The 23,192-nt window shown below is 39.0% G+C and overlaps 1 protein-coding gene across 4 annotated transcripts in view; it reads left to right on the forward strand.

Annotated features, from left to right (window-relative positions):
• Nucleotides 1-262: 262 nt before the first annotated feature.
• SLC71A2 (solute carrier family 71 member 2) overlaps nucleotides 263-23,192 on the forward strand; it is a 34,451-nt gene continuing 11,521 nt past the window's right edge. Inside the window, exons 1-7 of one of the 4 annotated variants that reach the window (XM_075078450.1) lie at nucleotides 450-522; nucleotides 2,090-2,193; nucleotides 12,687-12,782; nucleotides 16,458-16,520; nucleotides 18,837-18,964; nucleotides 19,852-19,966; nucleotides 21,857-22,075. In XM_075078450.1, coding sequence (XP_074934551.1) covers nucleotides 12,774-12,782; nucleotides 16,458-16,520; nucleotides 18,837-18,964; nucleotides 19,852-19,966; nucleotides 21,857-22,075 — 534 coding nt within the window. In that variant the 5' untranslated portion in view covers nucleotides 450-522; nucleotides 2,090-2,193; nucleotides 12,687-12,773. Of the gene's footprint in view, nucleotides 523-2,089; nucleotides 2,194-12,686; nucleotides 12,783-16,457; nucleotides 16,521-18,836; nucleotides 18,965-19,851; nucleotides 19,967-21,856; nucleotides 22,076-23,192 lie in introns of all 4 variants that reach the window. The other 3 variants (XM_075078448.1, XM_075078449.1, XM_075078451.1) reach the window with 3 other exon arrangements.

Genomic DNA, 23,192 nt, shown 5'->3' on the forward strand with positions numbered 1-23,192 from the left:
CCGCATCCCTCCGGCGACCAAGGGCCAGGGTGCTCGTCAAGGCTTCACGAAGCCGCACAGGTTTGCAAGAGACCGGCCCCCCTTCCCGGAGGGACGCTGGGAGCCGTCACCAGGCGCTCCCTCGCCCGTCAGCGGCCGTTAATAGCCGTTACCTTCCTCTCCGCGCGCTCCCCCTCCGAAAGGCGGCAGTGCCTCCGCCGAGGAGGAGGGGGCGGGCTCGCGCGGCCACGTGAGCCCGGCGGCGGCGCTCCGCCCAGGCGGCGCGGCGGGGGCGGGGACGGGGGCAGAGGCGGCGGGCCGCCCCCAGCCCCCTCCGCACCCGCGGCTGCTGCGGCCTGGCGTCTCCGGGAGGATGGTGGGACCGCGATGAGCCCCGAGCCGGAGCCGCCTCCAGCCCCGGCCCGGGAGGAGGCGGCGGCGGCGGCGGCGGCAGCGCCGCCGAGGGAGGGCGGCGGCGGCAGGCGGGGCGGCTGCATCATGCTGGTGAAGAGGGTCGGTCTAAAGGCGGGCGGCGGCGGCGCGGTGAGTGCGGGGCGGGGCTGGGGGCCGCGGGGCTGGGGGCCGCGGGGCGGCGGGCGGACGCCGCCGGCACCGGCGCCGCCGCCGTGCCGGCCGGGCCTGTGGCGGCCGGCGCCCGCCCCGCCTCGCCGCCCGTGAGGGGCCGGGTGACCCCTCCGCCACTCCGACTCTGGAAACTTAGTGGAAGTTGGGGTGCGGAGGGGTGCTGGACCGGCCCCGGGCCTCCCGCCGCCCGTCCCGGCCAGCCCCGGCTCTCTGGCAACCACGGGGCATTCGCTAGCTTATCCCGGGCAGAGGCGACACCTGTAAGCAGTTGGTTATAAATAAGTTTTCTTCTAAACGATATAAATCCAAGGTGCTTGAAAGTAAAGCTTAGTTTTCCTTCGGAGTTCTAGGAGGTGCCTGTCAGTGAATCGAAACCGTAGACTAGTCATGCAGTTTTAGTAACCTACTGCTCTTTCTCGCTTCCTACTACATGAAGCGTTAAGATGCCTTTGTGCAAATACAGTGAGTTGGAAAGGAGTGGTCTAAGTGCTCGTTTGAAACCAGCTCTCGTAAAGGTGTTAGTGTGGCAGTGGCGTGTAATTGCTTCCAAGCAGAAGCGCTTTTCGGGTGGCTTCAGCCTTTCCCTTTGTACATGCGTGCTCACAAGCAGCTGTAAAAACAGATCTGAGATGACACCTCCTGAGCTTTCTGCAGTGGGGGGGGACAGGTGACTTGTCGTCGGGCTGAGGTGTTATAACCCATCCTGTTCGGCTGGCAGTGAGCCCAGAGCATTAAGTGGGAGTAGAGGAACCCAGGGGAACCCGCAAGGTAACAAAACAGGTGATCCTGTCACTGGAAGGGGCACAGATACAAAACTAGGCAAAGTCTTGTCCTGATAAATGTCTTCTGACAAGTTGAAATCACATAAATTTTATTCGCCACCTGGCTTACTAGCTTATTAATACTTCTTTAGACTATATTAGTGTTTGGATGTTCCTGAATAACGTATTTAATATTAGTTTACTCACAAGATTATAAATGCTGAAAGCATTGCTTATACCAAAAGTTTTAAAACAATGTTAAGTTTGGGTTAGGGAGCCAACATATGCTATGTGTGTCACCTGCCTTCCCACAGATAAGCACCTCTGTATTGGAGAGAGGATAGTTCACTGTTCTATGTTAATGTGAAGTGAATGAACTTGGAATATCTTCAGCTGAGCATTAGTAGTGTAGTGTTAATGTGATATCATGGATAAAGCTCAAGAATGTAAAATAATCTTGAAACCATCTGTTTGATACCAGTGGGTTCTTTGTCTGTTACTTATACCTGGTGGAGGTGTTAAGGTACTTCTAATACGTGATTAACCCAGATTAAAAAACGTTTTTCTCTGGAATTAATCAGTCAAATAAGTTATTTTATGTAAGTTGATTCAGAAGCGACTGCTTCACGCTTCTTGTAATCGATCACTTCTATATTTGAGTCTCTCAGTTCTGTTTTAGAAGTGGTTATGCCTTCCAAAACACAGGTTGGGCTCCTTCAAGAAGTGCAACTGATATCTGTTCTGTGGTATATTTGCTGTTCCAGGTTTGCACACAGCAACTTCCATTTAGGACTTGCAGTAACACAGTCTGAAGTCAGAATAGGAAAGTAACTCCAGAAGAGGCCCATTACCTTTTTAGTTAAGAAATGTAAGTGTTCAATTTTATTAGCATGGATCGTGTCATTATATAGAAGAAAAGATTAATTTATTTAAATATAAGCAGAGGGTAGGAAATGGAGCGTATAGGTAACGCAATTTAAAAAAGAGCAAAAAACTTTCTCTAACTTTGAAGAAGAGTAAAACTCAAATGGAAGATAAATCCATAACTGACAAAGGTGCTAACCTGTTTTTTGTTAATGGATGGCATGTTTATTAAAGTTAGATTAAGGATTAAAATAATGCTTTTGATTACGTAAAATACGCTCTTTTATGAGTTTGAAAATTTGGCTTCTAAATGACATACATTTTTAATTTGTAAAATGATCTCAGGTTTTCCTGCCTTGGTGATTTTTTGCCCTCTCCCTCCCGGCTGTGTCCTTACGGGATTTTGTGTTCCTGTAGTGCATCTCCTACAAGACAGAAAGACATGGGGCTCTAGCCTTATCTTCTGTACATTAGTATAGCAGTAGTACAATTACACTTACATCAGCTTAGGGTCCACTTTACAATTCCTGACTGAACAGTCTGTTTCCTACTTTGTTATTGCAGCCTCTGCACCTCCCTGTGATTCTCATGTGCCTGTCATATTGCTAGAACTCTCTCTGCCTAGACTTTATTGAAAGAGCTTATTCAGACTAAAATATGAGGGGCCACATCACGGCTTTAGATGTAATTGCAGAGATCTCTTTGATATCAGTGTGAGTGCATCCCTGACATTTGAAAGTAGAAGCTTGCCCTTTGGGCTGCTGGCAAAGAAGTAAATACAGAAATGAAATTTTGGTGAGCTGCTTCTTTGGTCTGTGAAGGATATTTTAATTTTTATTCTGGTTCTCTTGTCACATCAGATCAGTAGACAAAGTGAAAAAGTACAACTAAGGCTGTCAGGTTGTGCAAGGCTTTCTCCCCTCGCCCATCTAGCTTGGGAGTAATAAGCTTCTGTTATTTTTAATTTATCTGTAACTAACTTCACCCTGTTGAACACATTGGCTTCACTAAATTGAAGGACTAAAATATAAATGCTGAAGAAATTACTTTTTACGAATTGAGTTACTGGCTCAAAACTAATAAGAACAATAGTATGTTTCAGTAAATTCCACTGGAATGAAATCAGTTTCCGTTGGCTTTATTACCCCGATTTCAGTGAGGTTCAGAAATTGAAGTAAATGGTGCCATGGACATTTTGTTATTGGTTATGCAATCTTGTTCCATCTGCATTATGAACACTGGTAATATAAAACTTAGCATGATGTTCAGAATATTCATACCACGTACTTCATTTCTATGAAATCTATTGTGAGTAAAATAATGTCATACTAAGGAAGATTTTTAGGAAAATATACTACTGTACTTTCTAAATGAAGTGCTCTTATGGGAGAAGTTCCCAAAAGGGGTATCTCAGGAGAAAACACACCAATGTACCACTTTGAGAATTAATTGTATGTTAATTTCCTGTTCTTGGACACTATAAAATGCCTCAGATATTCTGAAGCCGAAGACTTCTGTGTTTTTTTACAGACATAATAAAAGCATTCTGAAGGTTGAAACTGTACATCTTGGAAGTTTGTCAGCCTTTTTTCATGCAACTGTTTTACACAGCGAAGCACAACTAGTATATACCCAAAGAATTACAGGATTTTACCCTTACTGCTAGCATTTTTCTTTTTAGTTCTTCGTAAAAAATAACAGCATGGTGAAACTGAGGCAGCATGAAATGTTACGAGAATTTACTGAAACACCTTTCAGTCCAGTAAGCTGGTTTCTTAAATTTCTTGCTTGTAGGATTTAAATTGAGTAGCTAGCAATAAGCGTATTGTTCAAATTGGCAGTTTGGGTATTCAGTCCTTTGTGGAGCACTATTTTCTCCCCCACAAAAATTATTTTTCCTGTTAAATCTGGATAATTAGAGATAAACTGTGTTGTCTTCTCAAGGTTGCCCGTGTCACTCAATCTTCCCATCATGTTAAAATAACACTCAGTCTGAACTCTGAACCATTAGCAGGAGCGATTAGCTTCTGTCTTTAAAAACAAACTGCTTTTGCTTATATTCATGCTGAGAGGGCACTTTTGCTGTTCTCAGTTTGCTCTTACTGATCCTCCAGGTTCTGGCAATCTGGAAGGTTTTGTATCCAGGGAGATGCTAAGCTAGAGCAATAGAAACTGAATTGTATAAGATGACTTAATATTTTAGTACTGAAGATCCAAACTGAACCAGTCGGCAATGAGCTTGAGTAATACGCAACTATTTTTTTTTTATATATATGTATAAGGTATAGGCTATAACTATACTTATTAAAAAATTCTATACCTATGGGATATAACTACCCCACGGAGAAGCGTGTGACTTAGCTAAGCAGTCTGTGCCTTTTAGAGGAATTTCTGTGTGTCGTACATCTTTCTACATTTTAGGAAGAAAACATCAATATATAAATGAGCTTGCAAATTTGGTGTAGTGTAATATGCTGGTTATATATTATTTCTGTAAGAAGTAGTTTAATTAGATGATGTGGTACTGTCTAAGGCTGAGCTTTCAGAATGTGCAGGACATATGGTGATTGTTCTCTTTGATTCTCTTTCTACCCTTGATGGCCTCAGCCTCAAAGACTGAACCAGAAATGGTTTTCTCATGTCTTAGGCTCCTCAGAAGATTCCTGCTTCATAAGCTTGTCCAGTCTAAACTTAAACAGGAGTGGGTTTCAAGCAGGAAAAATGTGGCAAGAAATTTAGGACCCTGAGAGTAACTTGTGTGAAGAGCTATGCAATTTAAACTTGCTGCTTGGGTTCCACTTTTCTTATACTAAAATACAAGAAAATAAGTAGGCAGAGACAGTTGTTTTCTCCTCACACCCTTCATGTCACTCACAATTCAGTAAATCCCAGTTGTGTCCTTCTGCAGATGTTTTGACTACAGCTTGGAGGAACCTACTTCAGCATTCCTCCATTCCTTTGGCAGTGTTCTTTGTCCTTCTGTGGGCCTCTTTCACTTGTGTTTCTGTAAAATAGACTATTCAACAATGTGCATTGCTTAAAGCTTCTGAACAAAACAAGCAGTCATGGGATACGAGGGAGAATCTTTACGTACATCTAATAAAAATGGTAAGAACATCAGAAGCAGAGGGTTAGCAAGGCAGGCACATCACATGTTTATGCAGTAATATAATTATAATCTTTTTCCTAACATAGCATATCTTTGAATATGCTTTTGTAAACCACTGCTGAATGCACCTGTTTTCTCCAAGACCACATTCCTAAGTAGTAGTCATCCTGTACACTGAACTAAAATAGGGGTTTTCTTGGGTTTGCATTGGTTAAATTTATCTACATTAATTTTAATCTGCCATTTAATTTGTTTTACTGATTCCATCAACTTCTGACGTTCTTCACCATTGCCTTCTAAGTTTTCTAATCTGAATTGTGTTTTGTCATCAGTCACCTTTGTCACTTTGCTTTCACCTTTTTTTTACAACTCAGTTATGAATATATTGAAGTCACGGGCTCTAGGACAGCACTGGAATTTGGTAGCTCCCTTTGCTGTGAAAACAGATTGTTGGTTTTTTTTAATATTTATCCTGTTTCTTTTCTTTTTTACTTTTTAATTCCTGTGGAGAGTTTGCACCTTTTTCTCCTTGCTTTTGGAGCCTTTGCTGAGGGTCTTTGAGTACATTTACTTGAATTTTCAGAAGGCTTATTAACGTGATCTCCCTTATCCATACGTGTTCCTTTGAGAACTACAGCAGTTTTTTTAAGGCACAATTTCTCTTTACAAAAGTCTGTGCAGGTTTGTCCATTTTGAACAAATTTTGGTTCTGATACTCTCGACTTGTGGAATATGATTTAACCTAGCTTTTTCTTGAGAGAGTACATTGCGATCTTACTGACCAGATACAGATTTGCTTAAGGTATTCCTTCTGCAACTGAAATAGAGGCTTGGACAACGTATAAGCTGAATTAGTTATGATTTATATTCCAGGTCACAAGGCACATCTAAAATGCTAAGGGCTGTGCTGGTTGGAAAGTACTCTCACTTGTGTTTGGTGTATTTTTGCACTGCATAGAGGTTAGATGTCTTAGACTGGGTTCTGTACGCATAATCACTTGGTGGTTGCTTCATGTGACAAAGGCAGTCAAGGTCTTCAGGGTGCTGTTTGGCACTTGAGTGAATTCTTGCCAGTTCCAACAAATGGGGCATTTCTGGGGAACGTTTGGAATTAAGGTGGTTCCTAAATACTTCTGTTTGAAAATTAAAGGCACTAGAAAGAGGAAAGCAAGGTAAACATATAATATGCCTAGAGAGCTGCCTGGGCAATACCTGCAGAGAAAAGAGCACTCATACTGTAGTGAGATAGGTTGGTAGCATACTCTTTGTGCTAGAACAAGCTCAAATGATTTAATGGTGATATAGTGAAGCATACCACGAAGAGTTTGCACTTGAAATGGTTGAATGTTTGTGGGAAACTAAGAAAATAGCAGTGAAGATAAATGCGGAAAGGGAATGTGCTTTGTAATTTGGTATGAACTTCAAAGTTTGAATGATTCATACACGAAAGCACATTTCTCAAAGTGTTTTACTGATTTTGTTAAGTTCTTTGTTTTCTTGAAAACATGACAGCTGACAAAGTGGACTGCAGTGCAGGTAGTTGTGTAAAAAAATGTAGTAGTAAGTTTTTGTAGGGGAGAATGTTTCAGTAGATGCTTTTTTTAAAAGAAAGAATACTCTTCAAAGTAATGCGCTCGAATGTTGATTTACATGCTGTACAAGGACAGTGAGTGTTGTTTGCAAAGTTGCCTCTGTACTGAAGTGGAACAAGTAACTAGCAGGCTCTCCTGGTGGGAAAAAATTTCCTAGAGAAGTATGTGGAGGGAGAAAGGAAAGTTCCTGTGATTGCCTGTTCAGAAGTTCAGCTTGAGTTTTGTTATTATCTGCCTGAGAGATAACAGGATTATTTGACTGGAAAGGAACATCAGGGAGATCTCTTCCTCCTCATGGCAGGATCAGCTGTGAGGTCAGAGCAGGTTGCTCAGGGCTTTTCCAGTTGAGTATTGAAACCCTTCGAGGTCAGAGAACACGTGCCCGCTCTGTGGGCAATGAATGGGTTCTTTTGCTTCACCCTCATGGGGTGAAAAAAGCATGCTGTATTTATCCAATTGAGTTTTTCTTAGTCTGCCTAGCAGGACTATATGACCCTCATCCAAATGTGAAAAGTTTGAAGAGGCAACCTGGAGGTCTTCAGGATTTGAACAGCGAGAAGTGGTTTTGTTCTGAAATAAGCACATTAAGAGAAACAAAGTTAAGCATGTTTGAAAATGGATGTTAAGGTGTTTTTGCAGGCATTTGAACAATTTTAATCATTAAATTACAGATTTGAATTAAAAGATAAGTAGTTACCTAAAAATTGTGTTAATAAATGAATGCTGTCAATTTCAGCTTTGCTCTGAAGATCTGGTACTGCCTGTAAAATTGCGTCTTGCTGTGGAGTTATTTGAGGGTGAATTGCATTAGCGCTCTTTCAGAATGTCGGAGATAAGGTATTCCTTACTTACACTGTATTGCAGTTTTTCCCCTTTTCAATGAGCAATTCCTTGCCAGCTGGATTTATGATCTTGACATCTTCTCATGGATTTATTAATGTTCAACAGCTGTGTTCTGCTTTAAAAAAAAAAGTTAGTATTGCATCACAGTAGTTCTCCCTGTTGTCTTCAGATTAACTTTTGGGTTTATTCTTCCTCCAATAAAGGCAGCAGAAAATACGGTTATTTTAGAATTGGTATGGGCAAAAAGAAGCACAGAAGGAACAGAAGTGTAAAACTGGAGAAATAGTAGATATTTTGTTAGAACTTCTAGGACTTTAGATTCTATGAGGGCCTTAAACTTTTTAATTAAGCATTTGAGATTATGTAATGCTTTGCTTATTATTGATTATGCAAGTATAATAGCTTGACCAGCAGCTGCATTTGAAAGCAATCATAATGTTCATACATAGTTTCTCAGCCCACACACTGGGCTGTCATATAAAGAAGATCGGTGTGGATAGAAAATAAGCCCATAACAGATTTTAAGACTTTCCTGAGGGCACATAATTTTTGAAATTAACACTTTAAAATTTGGGGGTGGCAGATGATGAAAGCAACTTGTATGTTGACTGTATCTGGGCTATTTCTGAAATCCTATTTAAATCTTCTTAGCCTGAAAAAATTCAGTGGGTTGTCCCCATGTTGTCTAGTTCAAGAAGCCTAAAGGTCTTTGTGCTTCAAACTTATAATAATTTTTTGCATCTTCATCCCAGTTTCATTCCTTATGTAAATCGTATGCAGCTGCATTCTGTTACAAAGTATTTTCTCAATATAGAAGGGAGCCATGGCCAATACTTTTGGGGTAGCTTCATCTCAAAAGCAAATGTGAAGTGTTTTTAGAAAGCTCTCTGTTTTCAAAATGAGTAAAGAATTTTTGTTGCTTTTTTGTACAGGCTGTGTACATGATCAATCATAAACTGTCTTCTTTTCTTGAAAAAAAAATTGATGCATGACTAAAAATTGAAAGCTTTTGTGATAAGAGTTTTTAGGACATACAGAAAAGATGAGCATCTAGAAGTAACTATCTGCATTGGCACATTTGACAATGTCAGTGAATTTTCCTGTTAGAAGTGATTTTAGCTTCCCTGAACAGACATTTGCACGTGTTCTTGAATTAATGTAGACATTTAGAGCTCTAAAGAAATCTGAAAATCATCAGCTGCAGTCTATGTGGCTCATAGATTGATAGCTATCAGTATATCTGATGTGGAACACTTGACTACATTTTGACAGATGCATGTTCCTTTCAGGATTTAAATTCTACTTTTCCAGGTTATAGCTTGAATGCAAAAGGCTGTAGAGATTTCTGTTTTTTTCGTAGTTCAGTGCAACTATCTGTAAGCTACGTGGTAGGGCCAAAAATGATTTGCAGGTTATTTTAATCTCCAGGAAATATTCATTTAGGCTCAGTACAGCCTTTCTTTCACACCATTTTCTTTCACAGAAGTTTTAAAATCAGTTCTGAGGAAAAAACCTGCATGTCTTTTTGATTATGTACGTACATCATAGTTTTGGTAAGCAACGTAGATCTCAGATCAAATCTGCATGTAATAAAAACATTATTACAAAACCAAAACACTCCAAGACTTCATTTTTAGTGGCATTGGAACTGTTTGCTGAATGCAGACCAGAGGTTTATGGTCCAACATCATGCTTAGTGATACAGAGGTGGGGCTGAATTACAGTAGAGGCAGGAAAAAGGCTGAGGAGTCCCTTACCTGCTCTACTGTAAAATTTGCCTTTTCCAGAGGAAGCTGCTGTGAAAGGGATCTTGAGACTTCAATGTAATCTGTGCTAACGTGATAGTCTGACATACATCTTGGCAAAAAGATGTATAACATCTTAAAATTATTATCCTATTATATTATGTAGAAGTACTTGCAGACTTCTTATATGAGGAAGATTTTTTCCCCCTCATCATCTTTGGAATCTTTCCTATTTAGGGATTAAAAATTGCACGATAATGTACAGAAAATGTTAGTACTGCTTAAGTTATCAGCCTCCTAGAGATAATCTTTGATATATGGCTTCACTAAGGGCAGATCGTGCTTCACAAACCTGGTGGCCTTCTATGACAAGGTGACTTTCCTCGTTGATATGGGGCAGGCAGTGGACATTGTCTACCTGGACTTCTCCAAGGCCTTTGATACGGTCACCCACAGCCTCCTCCTGGAGAAATAAATGCATTATGGCCTAGACAAGTGGTCTGTGCAGCGACTGGGGAACTGGCTGACAGGCTGCACCCAAAGGGTGGTGGTAAATAGCTCCTTTTCCAAGTGCCAACCTTTCACAGGTGGAAGCCCCCAGGGATCGCTATTGGGCCCAATGTTATTCAACATCTTTATAAGTGATATGGATAATTGCATCAAGTGTAGCCTGATGAAGTTTGCTGATGACACCAAGTTGAGTGCGGAAGTAGACACTGCAGAAGGGAGAGCTGCTCTGCAGGCAGATGTGGCTAGGCTGGAAGAGCGGACCAACAAGAACCTTATGAAGTTCAATAAGGACAAGTATAAGGTCTTGCACCTGGGAAAACATAATCCAGGAGTGCAGCACAGACTAGGATCCACCTGGCTGGAGAGCAGCTCTGTGGAAAGGGACCTGGGGGTCCTGGTGGACAGAAAGCTCAACATGAGCAAACAGTGTGCTGCTGCGGCCAAGAAGGTCAACAGGATGCTGGGCTGCATCAAAAAGGGCATCACCAGCAGAGATAAAGAAGTCATTATCCCTTCTGCTCAGCGCTTGTCAGTACTGCGCTGAGTACACCTGGAGTACTGTGTACATTTCTGGTCCCCCCAATACAAAAAAGATGTGTACAGGCTGGAAGGGGTCCAGAGAAGGGCCACCAAGATGATCAAAAAGGACTTGGAAGCCTGCCATACGAGGATAGGCTGGGAGAACTGGGTTTGTTCAGCCTTGAGAAAAGAAGGCTCAGAGGGGTTCTCATCACCATATGCCCATACTTAAGGGGTAGCTACAAAGAAGATGGAGACTCCCTTTTTACACGGAGTCACATGAAGAGGACGAGGGGGAATGGACACAAGTTGCTCTTGGGGAGATTTCGATTGGACACGAGATGGAAGTTTTTCACAGTGAGGACAGTCAACCATTGGAATAATCTCCCCGGGGAGGCAGTTGACTCAGCCATGTTGGACACTTTTAAGACAGGGTGCTGGGCCATCTTGTTTAGACTGTGCTCTTCCTAGAAAGGTTGGACTAGATGATCCCTGAGGTCCCTTCCAATGTGTGATTCTGTGTGATTCTGTGTGATTCTGTGTGATTCTGTGTGATTCTGTGTGATTCTGTGTGATTCTGTGTGATTCTGTGTGATTCTGTGTGATTCTGTGTGATTCTGTGTGATTCTGTGTGAGATTCTCTGATATGATGTAATTTCCCAGGAGGAAGAGAACTGTTTTCTTCAAATCCGCAAGCTTTGAAGCAAGCTGCAATGTAGAAAATAATCTGAATATTATTAGCTAGAAAAAAAATGCTGTCTGGGTTACTTCTAGCTTGCTGCTACAGGTTTTGATAAACTGTGATAGATTTAAAAATTGGTCGAGATCTGGGCACTTAAACTGTCCAGGTAGTAGGGATTTCTTTAAAAATCTTTACTATAGGCTGTTAGCTTAAATGAGTCTTGTAATGCAAATGTTTTCTCAGCCTACAATTCTTACTCATCTAGATGAAAGGTACTGAGCAAGGGAGAAACACCAAATGCATCTCTGCTCTACCTTCCTCGTAAAATTTTTTTGGGTTCAGTGGGGGACCCTGAGGTTTGTGTTCTCCTTACTCTCCACCTGCTGAAATGACTCAGTCTAGTTGATACTTGTCACTTGATGATGTCTCTTCAGTTAAATCTTGCACTACTAAATTGTGCAATGTGCAAGAGAGTGTGCTTTTATATTTTGGGTAGACCTCAGGTCTACCTGAAGTACTCTATCTGGTACCTGTGGGTACCAGATGAGAGCACTGTACCACTCTTTTCTAAGAATTGCCAATCCTGTGGCAGTGTAATGGCTTTAGATTGGCTAGAGACACAAAAACAATCTTCTACAGGGCAAGTGTTAGGGAAAGGGAAAAAGTAATTTTAGAATCCCAAAACTTTGTAAAAGTTACTATGGCAAGGGACACACAGAGGTGAAAGCAAGCAGCAGTTCTGATTAAATCTGCTTTACCCAAGGGTTCTGCCTGGTTTGTCTGAACAGATTCCAGATCTCTTGTCTGGAATCCAGTCCTTGGCTTTTGAATGGCCATGGTTTCCCAGCATCATGAGCACTTCCATAGTTTGCTGATTCTTCCTGGGATTACTTGTTGACCAGTAGAATAGCTCCTGGGTCTCTAGTCTATGGACAAACCTAAGCATGAAATCAGTTGGTCAGCAGTCAACAGAAGGCAGTTGTACAGATGGCATAAGCTGCCCCTTCTTTTTTCATACGTTGGCAATTTCAAATACAAAAATCGGTGCTGTTTGGATTATGTACATCGTCACAGTTTTGTTGTAATGGTGATGCGATCCTCATAAAGCAGATATGTTTTGTTGTCACTTGTGGAGGTAGCAGGGAGAGTTACAGCATCTGTGGCACTGCTGTGGAGGGGTTGTGAATAGTGCTCAAGGGGGTGGAAACCTAAAGGTACCCTGGACATGAGAACAGTACAGGGCAGCGTCAGGAATAGGGAAAATAGTTCTCATCAGTCAGCAAGAGTCTGAGGGAACAAACTTTCTGAAGTTCCCAGAAGATCTTTAGTTGTTTTGTAATAACTTTTCTCCACCCTTGTTTGGTTTATTATTGTTCCCAAGGGTTTGGTAGTAGGTCATCCTGAAATATGGTTATGCTCAAAATATGCTTGTAAGAGATGTTTGCACAGGTAATGAACTGAATGTGTGCAACCACTGCATCTGTTTTTCTCTTTTAGCAACACGGTATTGGTCGGCCAAGTGTATACCATGCGGTGGTGGTCATATTCCTAGAATTCTTTGCCTGGGGCCTCTTGACAACTCCAATGCTAACGGTAAGTATCACTGATTTGCCATTGTCTTGGCAGTAATGGTGAAAGTTAATTCGATAATTCCTAGGGATGGGGATTTTAATTTGTTTTATACTTCCTGCTTATCTCATTAACTGAGTTCCAGGAGTCTTAACATTCAACACTGCCCAATATTAGTATAGTACAGCTGTGATCTGGACTACTGAAAGACTACAAGGTAGTGAAAAATAAACTAGCTGTTTATTTATGTATGTATTTATTTATTTATTATTAGTGTACAAAACGCTGTACTACTCTTTAACTTCTGTTTGCTTTCTAGAGTAACATTGGTTTAGTGTATTGATGAAAGTCTCTCTGGAAATTCTGGCTTTTTTTAGGACTTCATAGTTGAATTCATCTTCCAGTCTAACAGTTGAATAAATTGCATCCCACAGTAATCTTTGTACACCATTGTGGGCTGGCTGTTTTGCCAGGATGTAACTTGAAGTGAAATATAAAGGCTTTCATGTAAGAAATGGATAAGTATTTAATCTGTTTGGCATGCAGTTACTTTCCAGATGAATAGATAATTTGAGTGTTTGGTAATAGGATACAAAGCCTTTCTGAAGACGTGGGTCTTACTCATTGAAATCAGGCCTGCCTGAGAGAAGTCATCAAAAGCCTGTTAGTCCAGTTCTTCATCAGATAATATCTGAGAGCACTTTGACTACGTGATGAGCAAGGTTTTGTGAGATTGAAGGACCTTGGAGTTAATTATTTGCCTTCCCCAAACTACAAAAAAAAAAATATCATTTCAATAACTCTTGAAAGGTGTTTGTCTAACCTTCCTAAAGACAATCACTGATCTTCTTAATATAGCTTAATAGTAAAAAAAGTCTATGTAAACATTTAACAGATTTCCACAAAGCAGATGTCTCACTAAATTACCATCCTGTCATGCTGTCTTGCCAGTGTCAAAATATGGGGAAGCTAACTGGGTGGTCTTTCTTGATTCCTTATTTATTTTCCTTTCCTTTTTTTCTTAACCAAAATTGTCAACTTCAAGTTGCCCAAGCTTGACACTTCCCATTTAAAAGGATAATGTGCAAATAGAAATTCTTACGCAGTTTTAAAAAAAACCAACCCAACACTCTAATAGAACTGTATGTTAGGTGGGTTCTTCAATAGTGCCTCAGTAGTGTATTCCAACTGAAATAGTTCCATACGAATTTTTCCTGTTAGTCACGTGCAGCTGGAATGTTAATTCTTAAAATTAGTATTTATTGTTGTACTGTGTCTAATGGGAATGTTATGAAATGCTTCTAATGCAAAGCTAAATTCTTACTTTGACTAAAGTATGTGGATTCAGTACAGTTGTGGTCTTGAATGTCTTATGTTTTGAATGTTATGTTCCTCTCTTACATGGTCTTGAATACTTAGGAGGCTGTTGCATTGAAAACTTAATTTAAAAAATTGAGTTTCATATAATGCGGTAACTTACTTTACACAGGTGTAAATGACTTCTGTGTTCTTGGGGGGTAGTCATCTCTATTAGTAATCAGTTTTGCACACACTGAAAGGCTGCTGTTTGATTTAAGTAATTTCAAATCTGGTTTGATACTTTGCAGCCTTCTGCCTTGTAACGTACTTGTGGTAACTTATCTTGGCCTGCTGATCAGCCAGCAGTAATAGCAGCAATGTTTAGCCTTTGAACTGCCGTCTCTGCCCACTTGTGCTCAAGCAGGTTTGTCTGGTAGGAAGGGCAGAACTGGAAATGTCTGGCCTGTTGATCAAAGCTCATGATCACTGAAATTTTTTTCTGGTTGTGTCATGATTCTCCATGTCATTGTCAACATTCAGTCAGCTTAAGATGTTGTGTTGTGTATGATCAAAATAAACTATATGTACGTATTCTATGATAGCTGAGGTTAATCTAAACAATGAACTTTAAATTCTTTTTCACTTCTTTTGACATCTGTCAGCAAAGTTGTAGCGTTTGTTTCATGACACTACACTTAGAAGAGATTGAAAGTGTTTATAAAGCACACAAAGGCTGTTTTACTCACAGACTACCAAAAGTTTATGCTTGTTACTCTTATTTATGGACTTGTAAGCCAGTAAATCACTATAAACGATATTAATAACTGGATGACATATTCTGTCTTCAATAGAATATTTTTTTGAATATGTGTTTCTGTCAGTAGAGCTTGAGTAAAGCAGTTCTCTCTACCAGTTTGTCAACTTGTGTTTCTCTTGTCTAAAAAATAATAGAAATTAATCTTCAGAGCTTGAACCAGTATCAGCAAGGGTTGCCTCTCAGGAAAAACAGTGGAAAACACTTCACAGAAATATAATTAGATTTGACTCTGTGACCTTCCTGCTTGTGGTTTGGGTGGTGTTGGTGGTGGTGGTGGTGGTGGTGGTGTTGCTGGTGTTGCTGGTGTTGCTGGTGGTGTTGCTGGTGGTGTTGCTGGTGGTGTTGCTGGTGGTGTTGCTGGTGGTGTTGCTGGTGGTGTTGGTGGTGGTGTTGCTGGTGGTGGTGGTGTTGCTGCTGGTGGTGGTGTTGCTGCTGGTGGTGGTGTTGCTGCTGGTGGTGGTGTTGCTGCTGGTGGTGGTGTTGCTGCTGTTGTTTTCACTTTGAACACATCTACTTTCTAGATCTCTAATTTGAACCCTGACTTTTTTCCTCCATTTGTATTGTTAGATTAGTGGTCAAACAGGTGCAAAACTATGCTAAATATATAAACAGACGATGAGACCAGAAGGAAAAAGGGCTGTAAATAAGCAGAATTATCTGACTAGTAGTTAAGATGGGAACAACATTGTTATTAAACTTACGATTTAAGAATCTCAGTCATCCTTGAAAAATGATGCTGATATTTTTCATTTACACTAAAGTATTGTTTCTTCAGGCTAGTTGCTTTCTCAATATGCATATAAATATTTTTTGTAGTTTTTGGCACTCATCTATAGATGAAAACAGCAAATGAATTTGAAGTGTGTGTGCATACATGCTTTGATCATTGCAATAACTCCTAATCAACACAGTAGCACCTGTGAGGCCTTTTAACTGTCTGGCATATTTATGGTAAATCTGTTTAGTATAGATTAACATGCTTGCCCTTGAATTAAGACTGCTGGCAAAGCACCTTGAATGAATTCATAGCTGTACTTAAAGGATACATGAAGCACTCAGAACTGTTGCTAGTATTTATGAGCAGCTACTTGTTCATCAGAAGTGTTCTTAACTGACTATTGAATGTCTGCAGTATATTCAGAAACAGTCTGCACAGTGCCTTTTTGGGCAGTTGTGAATATAGTGCTTTTTTTTTCTTGACAGAGTAAGTTAGCTGAATCTCATTTTCACTCCTGATTAGTAACAATGAATGAGTCGGCCTTTTGAAGGAATTCTCTACCTCAAAAAGTCTGTGATTTGTACCACATGGAGATGCTTTTTGCTTGCACAGATCCCTTTTCTGAGCAAAGTATCCCAAACCAAACTATCTCTGTGGTACAGTGTCATCTGTGCCAACAGAGGAATTTATACCAATAAATTGATATTAAACCTTGTCATTAAGACAAATAAGAGCATAATTCTGGGATAAGATACTTCTTAACATGTCCCAATGAAGCTATCCTGTTTTACAAATCAAATTTAAACCTTGAATCAACTTTCTCCTGTCTCTCCTGATTCAAAGAATGCTTTTTTTTCCTTGTCAGGTCTTACATGAAACATTTTCCCATCATACATTTTTAATGAATGGTCTTATTCAAGGTGTTAAGGTAAGATTATTTTTTTAAAAAAAACCTCTGACCTAAATATTCTGTTTGCTCCTGTATTGTAATTTGTCTCTCCTGCATTCTCCATAAGAGCATCCAAAACACTGAGAAGGTAATTAGTTTTTTAAGCCATTTTTTTTATTGTAATGGTTGTGTCCTTGGGCTCAGTTCAAGTTTTACTTGCTAAATGGTAGCTTCTTGAAACAAGTGAAATATTTCTCAGAAGTTTAAATTCTTCTAATTTGCATAGGTACCAGTTGTGGCTACTGTAATCTTGGTAAGGAACCTTCTGAGAATGGAGCTAATTTTTTAATGTGTGCTTCCTAATGTTAGATGATATATATCAGAAGCAGATTAATGCAGCCATTGTGATATCATTGAGATAAAAAAATGAAGCACTTAAACACTGTGATTTTGTCCAAGATGTGGTACAAAAGATAATTTTCAGCAGGGCTGTTTGTTTCGTTGTTCCTCCACCCCCACCCCTCTGTTTTATTTTTTTTTTTAGCAGTTTTTGGGTGTTCTGTGATGGTCAAGATACTCAGGGCATCTTACATCTTTCTTATACCACTGCATTCACTCAGTGGTCATACTGGATCATTGCCACAAAAAAAGCTTGCAAAATTTCTCTTGCGTAACTAAAACTTAAGTCTCTTCTTTGCTGTCTTACTAACAGACTTCAAAGCACTTAGTGTAATTTAGGACTAAGTTAATTTATAGCACCCATAAATTACTTAGCTTTGAATACTGTAACAGATCTAAAGCATTGTTTATAGTCGTAAGAACATGACATCTTTACGATGGATTTGCTGCCTGGTATCTTTCATGGTGGACTGGCAGAACACCATGCACTAGCGATGTCGTGATGTCTCAAACTGAAAGAGGAAGTTAACTCTGTATTGTTCCCTTAAAAAAAAACAGAGTTCATGTTGTTCTTGGTGTTTATTTGCAGCTCTGTTCATTCACAGTGCAGTGAAACAATGCATATCACTTGAAAGTAGTGAATAGAGGATTCCCCATATATTTGCTACAAAGCATATCTGTAGAAAAATGCATTAATATCATGGTGTTAAATGTATGCATTGCTCTAACAGGTATAATAAATGGCAGGGGAGCATAGACCAGAGTGAGCTTGGACTTCAGTGTCCAATATTTTGTTTAAAGCGCTGTTTACGAAACATCAAAAGTGTTTTGGATGACAGCAGAACATGTTAGTTCATGTTCTACTGAAATCGGACTCTAAGGATCAAAAACATTAATTTCAACTGAGTAAGGCATCTAACTTGCCTAGGATCCAGTGGTCTGGCTTTGTAGCTTTTGCTCTAAGTTTACGTACTGAAATTATCAGAATCAGAGTTGTTTATTGGGATTTGGCAGAATAGCGATTTAGTACAGTAGTCTGTATGCATATGTTAAACTTGAAGGTGACAATATTTGACCAGATGTTAGCTAAAGTTAGCTGGACTAGACTTTGGGTGTATTGAGGTGCTTACAGAATCATGTATTTATTAGTGCTTGGATTTATCGCAGAGTTGGATTGATACAAGAACAGTATACTAGTTATTAGGAAAATGAATCTGCTCTGGAGGCTTTGCAGTTAACAAACATGGGAAAGGTTGTGCTTATTTTAATTCTTCTGTGTAATACAGAGCAGATTTGAGGCCTAGATTCTACGACTTTGTGAAATGCTGAAAAATCTAGTATTTGATGCTTAGTCAATTTTTCCCATGACAACTGTACCCCTAAATCTGACTTTTGCCACTGGATTACCATTATGGTGCTCCCCTGTCTCAGGTTGTCAAGCCTGCCTAAATAGTCCTCATAGTTCTTGAAATGTACAAATGCCATGTACGTGATAAATACGTAGAATAAAGCACTTAGTGGTCTGTTTAATTTGTTTCAGAGAACAGTTAGGTTACCGAAAACCCTCCCTTAGGACAGTCCAAATTAGAGGGGAATTTGGGTTTGGAATCTAGCACTAAGTCTTGTGATAGAGGCTACAAAGGTGTCCTAGATTGTAGTTTTTGGAGATTAAGAAGCTTTTGCAGTCCGTTGTACTTCTCCATTGAATCAAATTGGTCCTGAAAAAATGTATGGCTTAAAAAATTTTTTTTTAATGCACTCAGGTTTAATAGATTTTAAACGTAAAACATAAGAATCACAGAAAAGTAGACTGTAGAAGAAATTGTGTACAATTTCAGTTATCTACTGTTTTGTGTTTAAAATCAAATTGGAATTGTAGTCCTTTTTTATATTGTGGTAAAAGTGAAACTTGGAAATGCAAATATAGACATAGTAATTGTTTTTCTTCTGTCACAGGGTTTTTTGTCCTTTCTCAGCGCTCCGCTAATAGGTGCCCTATCAGATGCTTGGGGAAGAAAATATTTTCTTCTTCTTACAGTTTTCTTCACCTGTGCCCCAATTCCATTAATGAGAATAAGTCCATGGTAAGTGGTAAAGGCTGCAGTAGTGAGCTTGTCAGTGCAGTAGAAATTCAGTCAAAGGAGCAATTTGGGGAAGTGAAAGAGGGACAACAAGACAAGAGGAAGGACACTTTCCTTTGAAGCTGTCGTTGCAATATTCTGAAGCTTTTCTCTTTAAGAGGTGTTAAAACTGTATCTTAAAAGTAGAAATTATGGAATGTGATTTAGTTACGGTATTTACACAAGTATAACAGTAATTGAAATTATTTGGTAGCCCTGTCTAACTCAGGTTTAATCTCAGCTGTTAATTTTTTCCCCTGAGGACTGACAATGCTGTAGTAGTAAACATATTTGTAAAGCTAAATGGACCTTAGAAATTACTGACCACAAAAATACCATAACTGCTGCAGAAGAGATCTTTTAACTCTATGATTAGGCAACTCTGACATATTAACTGAGTGCAATTGACTTAGTTCCAGTGTCGTTTACATTCATTGTGAAACTTGGGAGGATTACAGAAGACCTTTGTGTACACTGAATGCTTTTAGCTTCCGAAGCATTTTATATGATAATTTATTCCTTAACTGGTTGAGAAACTGAGTTCTAAGATAGTTCCTTTTTCATAACTTAAACTTGCTTCAGCTTCGAGAGTGTGAAAATGTATAGGCATTGTGTCCTGAAGGGGCCAATTCTTCTTTTAGGGTGATGTAAAGTAAACAGTAGAATATTAAAAATTAAGGTGTTGTTTTCCAATATTTAAGTGAGGCTGCACCATCATTCATCTCCAGTAAAGCTCTTTGTTAGTTCTTGAGGAACACTTCTCATGGCTTAAATACAAACTTACTTGATTAGTAAGAGAGAAGCAGGAGGTCTTAGCTTAAACTTTCTAATTGTTGCTTTTAAATCATTAGGTGGTACTTCGCTATGATTTCGGTATCTGGAATCTTTTCTGTTACCTTTTCTGTAATATTTGCCTATGTAGCTGATGTAACACAAGAACATGAAAGAATTACAGCCTATGGACTGGTAAGATATGCGAAACTTGAAAGAAAAGGTCAGATTATGACCTTTATATTGAACTTCTTGTATTTTGATCTATAGATTGTTTCCTGATTAATATAATGAGCTTGACAGAGAAAGGAATGAACCATTCATCAAGGCACTGTGTTAGAGTTTGGAAAATCTAATTTAGACTTTTTACTGCTGCACAGACTGCTCTGTGCTCATAGGAACAGGACAAGAATTTGACAACTTTACCTGTGAAGAGGTAACAAAACGTGTTTTAAATTTTGCAGGCAGAACAAGAAATATTGTTAAAGGCGACGCAAGTTATTTAATACTTGATCTGATGATATGTTTCCACCAGCTGTAAATTGCGCTTTTAAATTATGTGATTTCTTTTTAATATGGAGTGTCTTTTTCTGTAGTCAAAACAGGCAGGAAGGGTAAAAATGCATAATGAAGTATTTTTAGTAACTTAGTCATGACCTTTCTTAATTGGCAAGAGAAGAGGAAAGTAGTTCAGTTAGTACCAAGTAACTTGTACAGTAATAATATAATTCCTGCCTAGTTTGCTTTCCTGAATATCTATATTGGCTTAGGTGTTGGAGGCCCACTGATAGATGATGCCCTTAGCCTTTGAATGTCACTTATCCCTTCATCCTCTGTGCATCTGTTTTCACTATACAGATTTTCATGGACTTGATTTTGGCTGACTGTACTTTACTTTGAGCTGTTAAGGTTTCCTATATTTTCAGTCTTAGGGATGTATGATTCCTCAGCTATTGACTTAAGAGTTAAGAAAATAAAGGACTTGGTTCTCTTGAACTAAACTTGTATTTTTGTAGCAGAGCACAAAACAGGTTTAAAAGTTCTGGAATTCCCACTTCATTTCTCCTGTCTATAAAAAGGGCTGTAAGTATATTTGGAGAATATATTTGCCTGCCTTCAAATGTTTTTTTCTTAACAGAAACCGTTTGATCTAAAATTCTACAAGATGATAGATGAAGGTGCAGTTGTTTTGATGAAGTCTGCATCTCTTTCTGATCAGTTTGTTATACCTTTCCTTAGGATGTTTTTTCTAGCTTGATGCAAAGCTAAATTTCTAGCTTGTGTTCTCTCTTATTCTATAAATATATATAAAAAGATATTATATAATTTATATAATATATAAATATTATAAATATTAGATACGCAGAGTGTTTTTATTTTGGGGACCGGAAAAGAGTAGTAATTAAGAAAAAACAAAACAACAAACCCAAACAAAATAGCTTTATTTCTAAACATTTTCTAATGATTTGTATAGAGAAATTTAACCATAACACTTGATTTTTTTCATCATGTTCCACTGTATACCAATACAGTAAGTGATCTGTTAGTAGCTGCATGTCGCTACAACATAGTATGAAGTGATACTGTTGTTGTCACAGCTAATGATTTCGTAGTTCACTGTGCTATCCAGTGGTAGCTATGCATTTAAAATGCAAACTGTTAACAAAGGCATTATGTATTACTGTATGTATTACCCAGAGTGCTGAGGCTCAGGCTCATTTAGGCAGACACTTAAATGTGTTGACCACTTTTTCAGTGAAATCTCATCAAATCCCTAACTGGAAAACAAAAGCCATTTTAGCCTATTTGAAAGTAAGAGCTGTTTTACTTTCAGCCTAACTCACTCTTGGACTGCAAATACTGTCTTGTATGGTGTGCTGTGGAGGAGGTTGGAGAAACTTTATTTGGACCCATGTTTACTGTCATAAGTGATTGTTTTTTAAAATTTAAATTTTAACTGGTGATTTTCTTTTTTAAAAAAACCACACTGCTGGGGAGGGGTGATGGTGTTGAACAAGTTACTTCATTTTTCTGCAGGGGCAGAATAACCACTTCAACAAGTTTGTAAACTGTTCTTGTGCATAGGTATCTGCCACCTTTGCAGCAAGTTTGGTAACTAGCCCTGCCATTGGAGCATACCTGTCTGCCAGCTATGGAGATAATCTTGTTGTACTAGTGGCCACATTGGTAGCTGTTGTGGACATCTGCTTCATCCTGCTAGCTGTACCAGAATCTCTGCCAGAAAAAATGAGGCCTGCTTCACGGGGAGCTTCTATATCTTGGGAACAAGCAGACCCTTTTGCAGTAAGATGCACTTCAATAAGTAATTAATAAATAATTGATGATTAAATATTAATAGTAATTAATTGCATTATATAAGCTTGAGAAGTTTTTAATCTTATTGGTGTCTTGACTATCCAGTATACCATAATGTCTCTTCTCTGCTCTTGCACAAAAAGACCTAGCTACTTTTAAAACCCCAAACCAAACTATGAATTAAATGCTTCTTGAATTGGAACCAATGTTTGGTTTGAAATCCAAAGGGAAAATACTTTACTCTTCTAACTTACTCTGTTTTGTAAGAAATGCTGAATTCTTACAGTGCTACAGACCCCAAAGCCTGATAATTGCAAGACTTTTCCATAATCATTTTATGCTTTGTACTTTTGGTTGGCAATCTCTTTCCCCACTCTTGAATTCCACTTTTGGTTGTATGTGATTTCTTTTTAATAGACAATGGATCTATTAAGCCTGATTTTTCTGTGGGCATACATAGGAAGGGTTAAAACATATAATGCAGCCTTTCTAGAAACTTTTTCACTTATTCTTACTTACTTAGCTAATTTGTCTTTGTGTTATACCTTGATGTCTTAAGAGAGGAAAGAGTGATTGTTCTTTATGAGATGCATCTTGCTGGGAACTGGTTGTGAACATTGAGAGATGAGTGACATGCTTGAAAGACTGTAGTTAAAGTGTTTGTTTTCCACAATTTATTTGTTACTCAAACTGATTCATATTACGGGACAAGAAGTGTAAGAAATACACAACAAAAATACTGTCATAATTTGGGAAGAAAAACAGTTGTAACAAGGCCGTACTAATTGCTAGCATTTTTGGAACAGATTTTTATGGAGATCAATTAGAAGATATTATGCATTTTTCTAAATATTACATGATGCTGTTTTTAGTGAATACTTGTAATTTGGCACTGATCAGTAGCTTCAAAAATCAAATGGAAACTTTGCAGAAGAATCAGATACCACAAACCGTACATAATGGAATTGTTTCTAGCTTAATGTTCAGCTTAACTGTTTCCATGTGTGATTTTTTTTTTTGACTCATAGGCGTGAGTAAATTGGATTTTTAAAAAGCGAATCCACTTTCTGCTTTCTTTATGCTTTCATTAAACTCTGTATAAACG

This window comes from Phalacrocorax aristotelis, chromosome Z (genome assembly GCF_949628215.1).
Source record: "Phalacrocorax aristotelis chromosome Z, bGulAri2.1, whole genome shotgun sequence".
Lineage (NCBI taxonomy): Eukaryota > Metazoa > Chordata > Aves > Suliformes > Phalacrocoracidae > Phalacrocorax > Phalacrocorax aristotelis.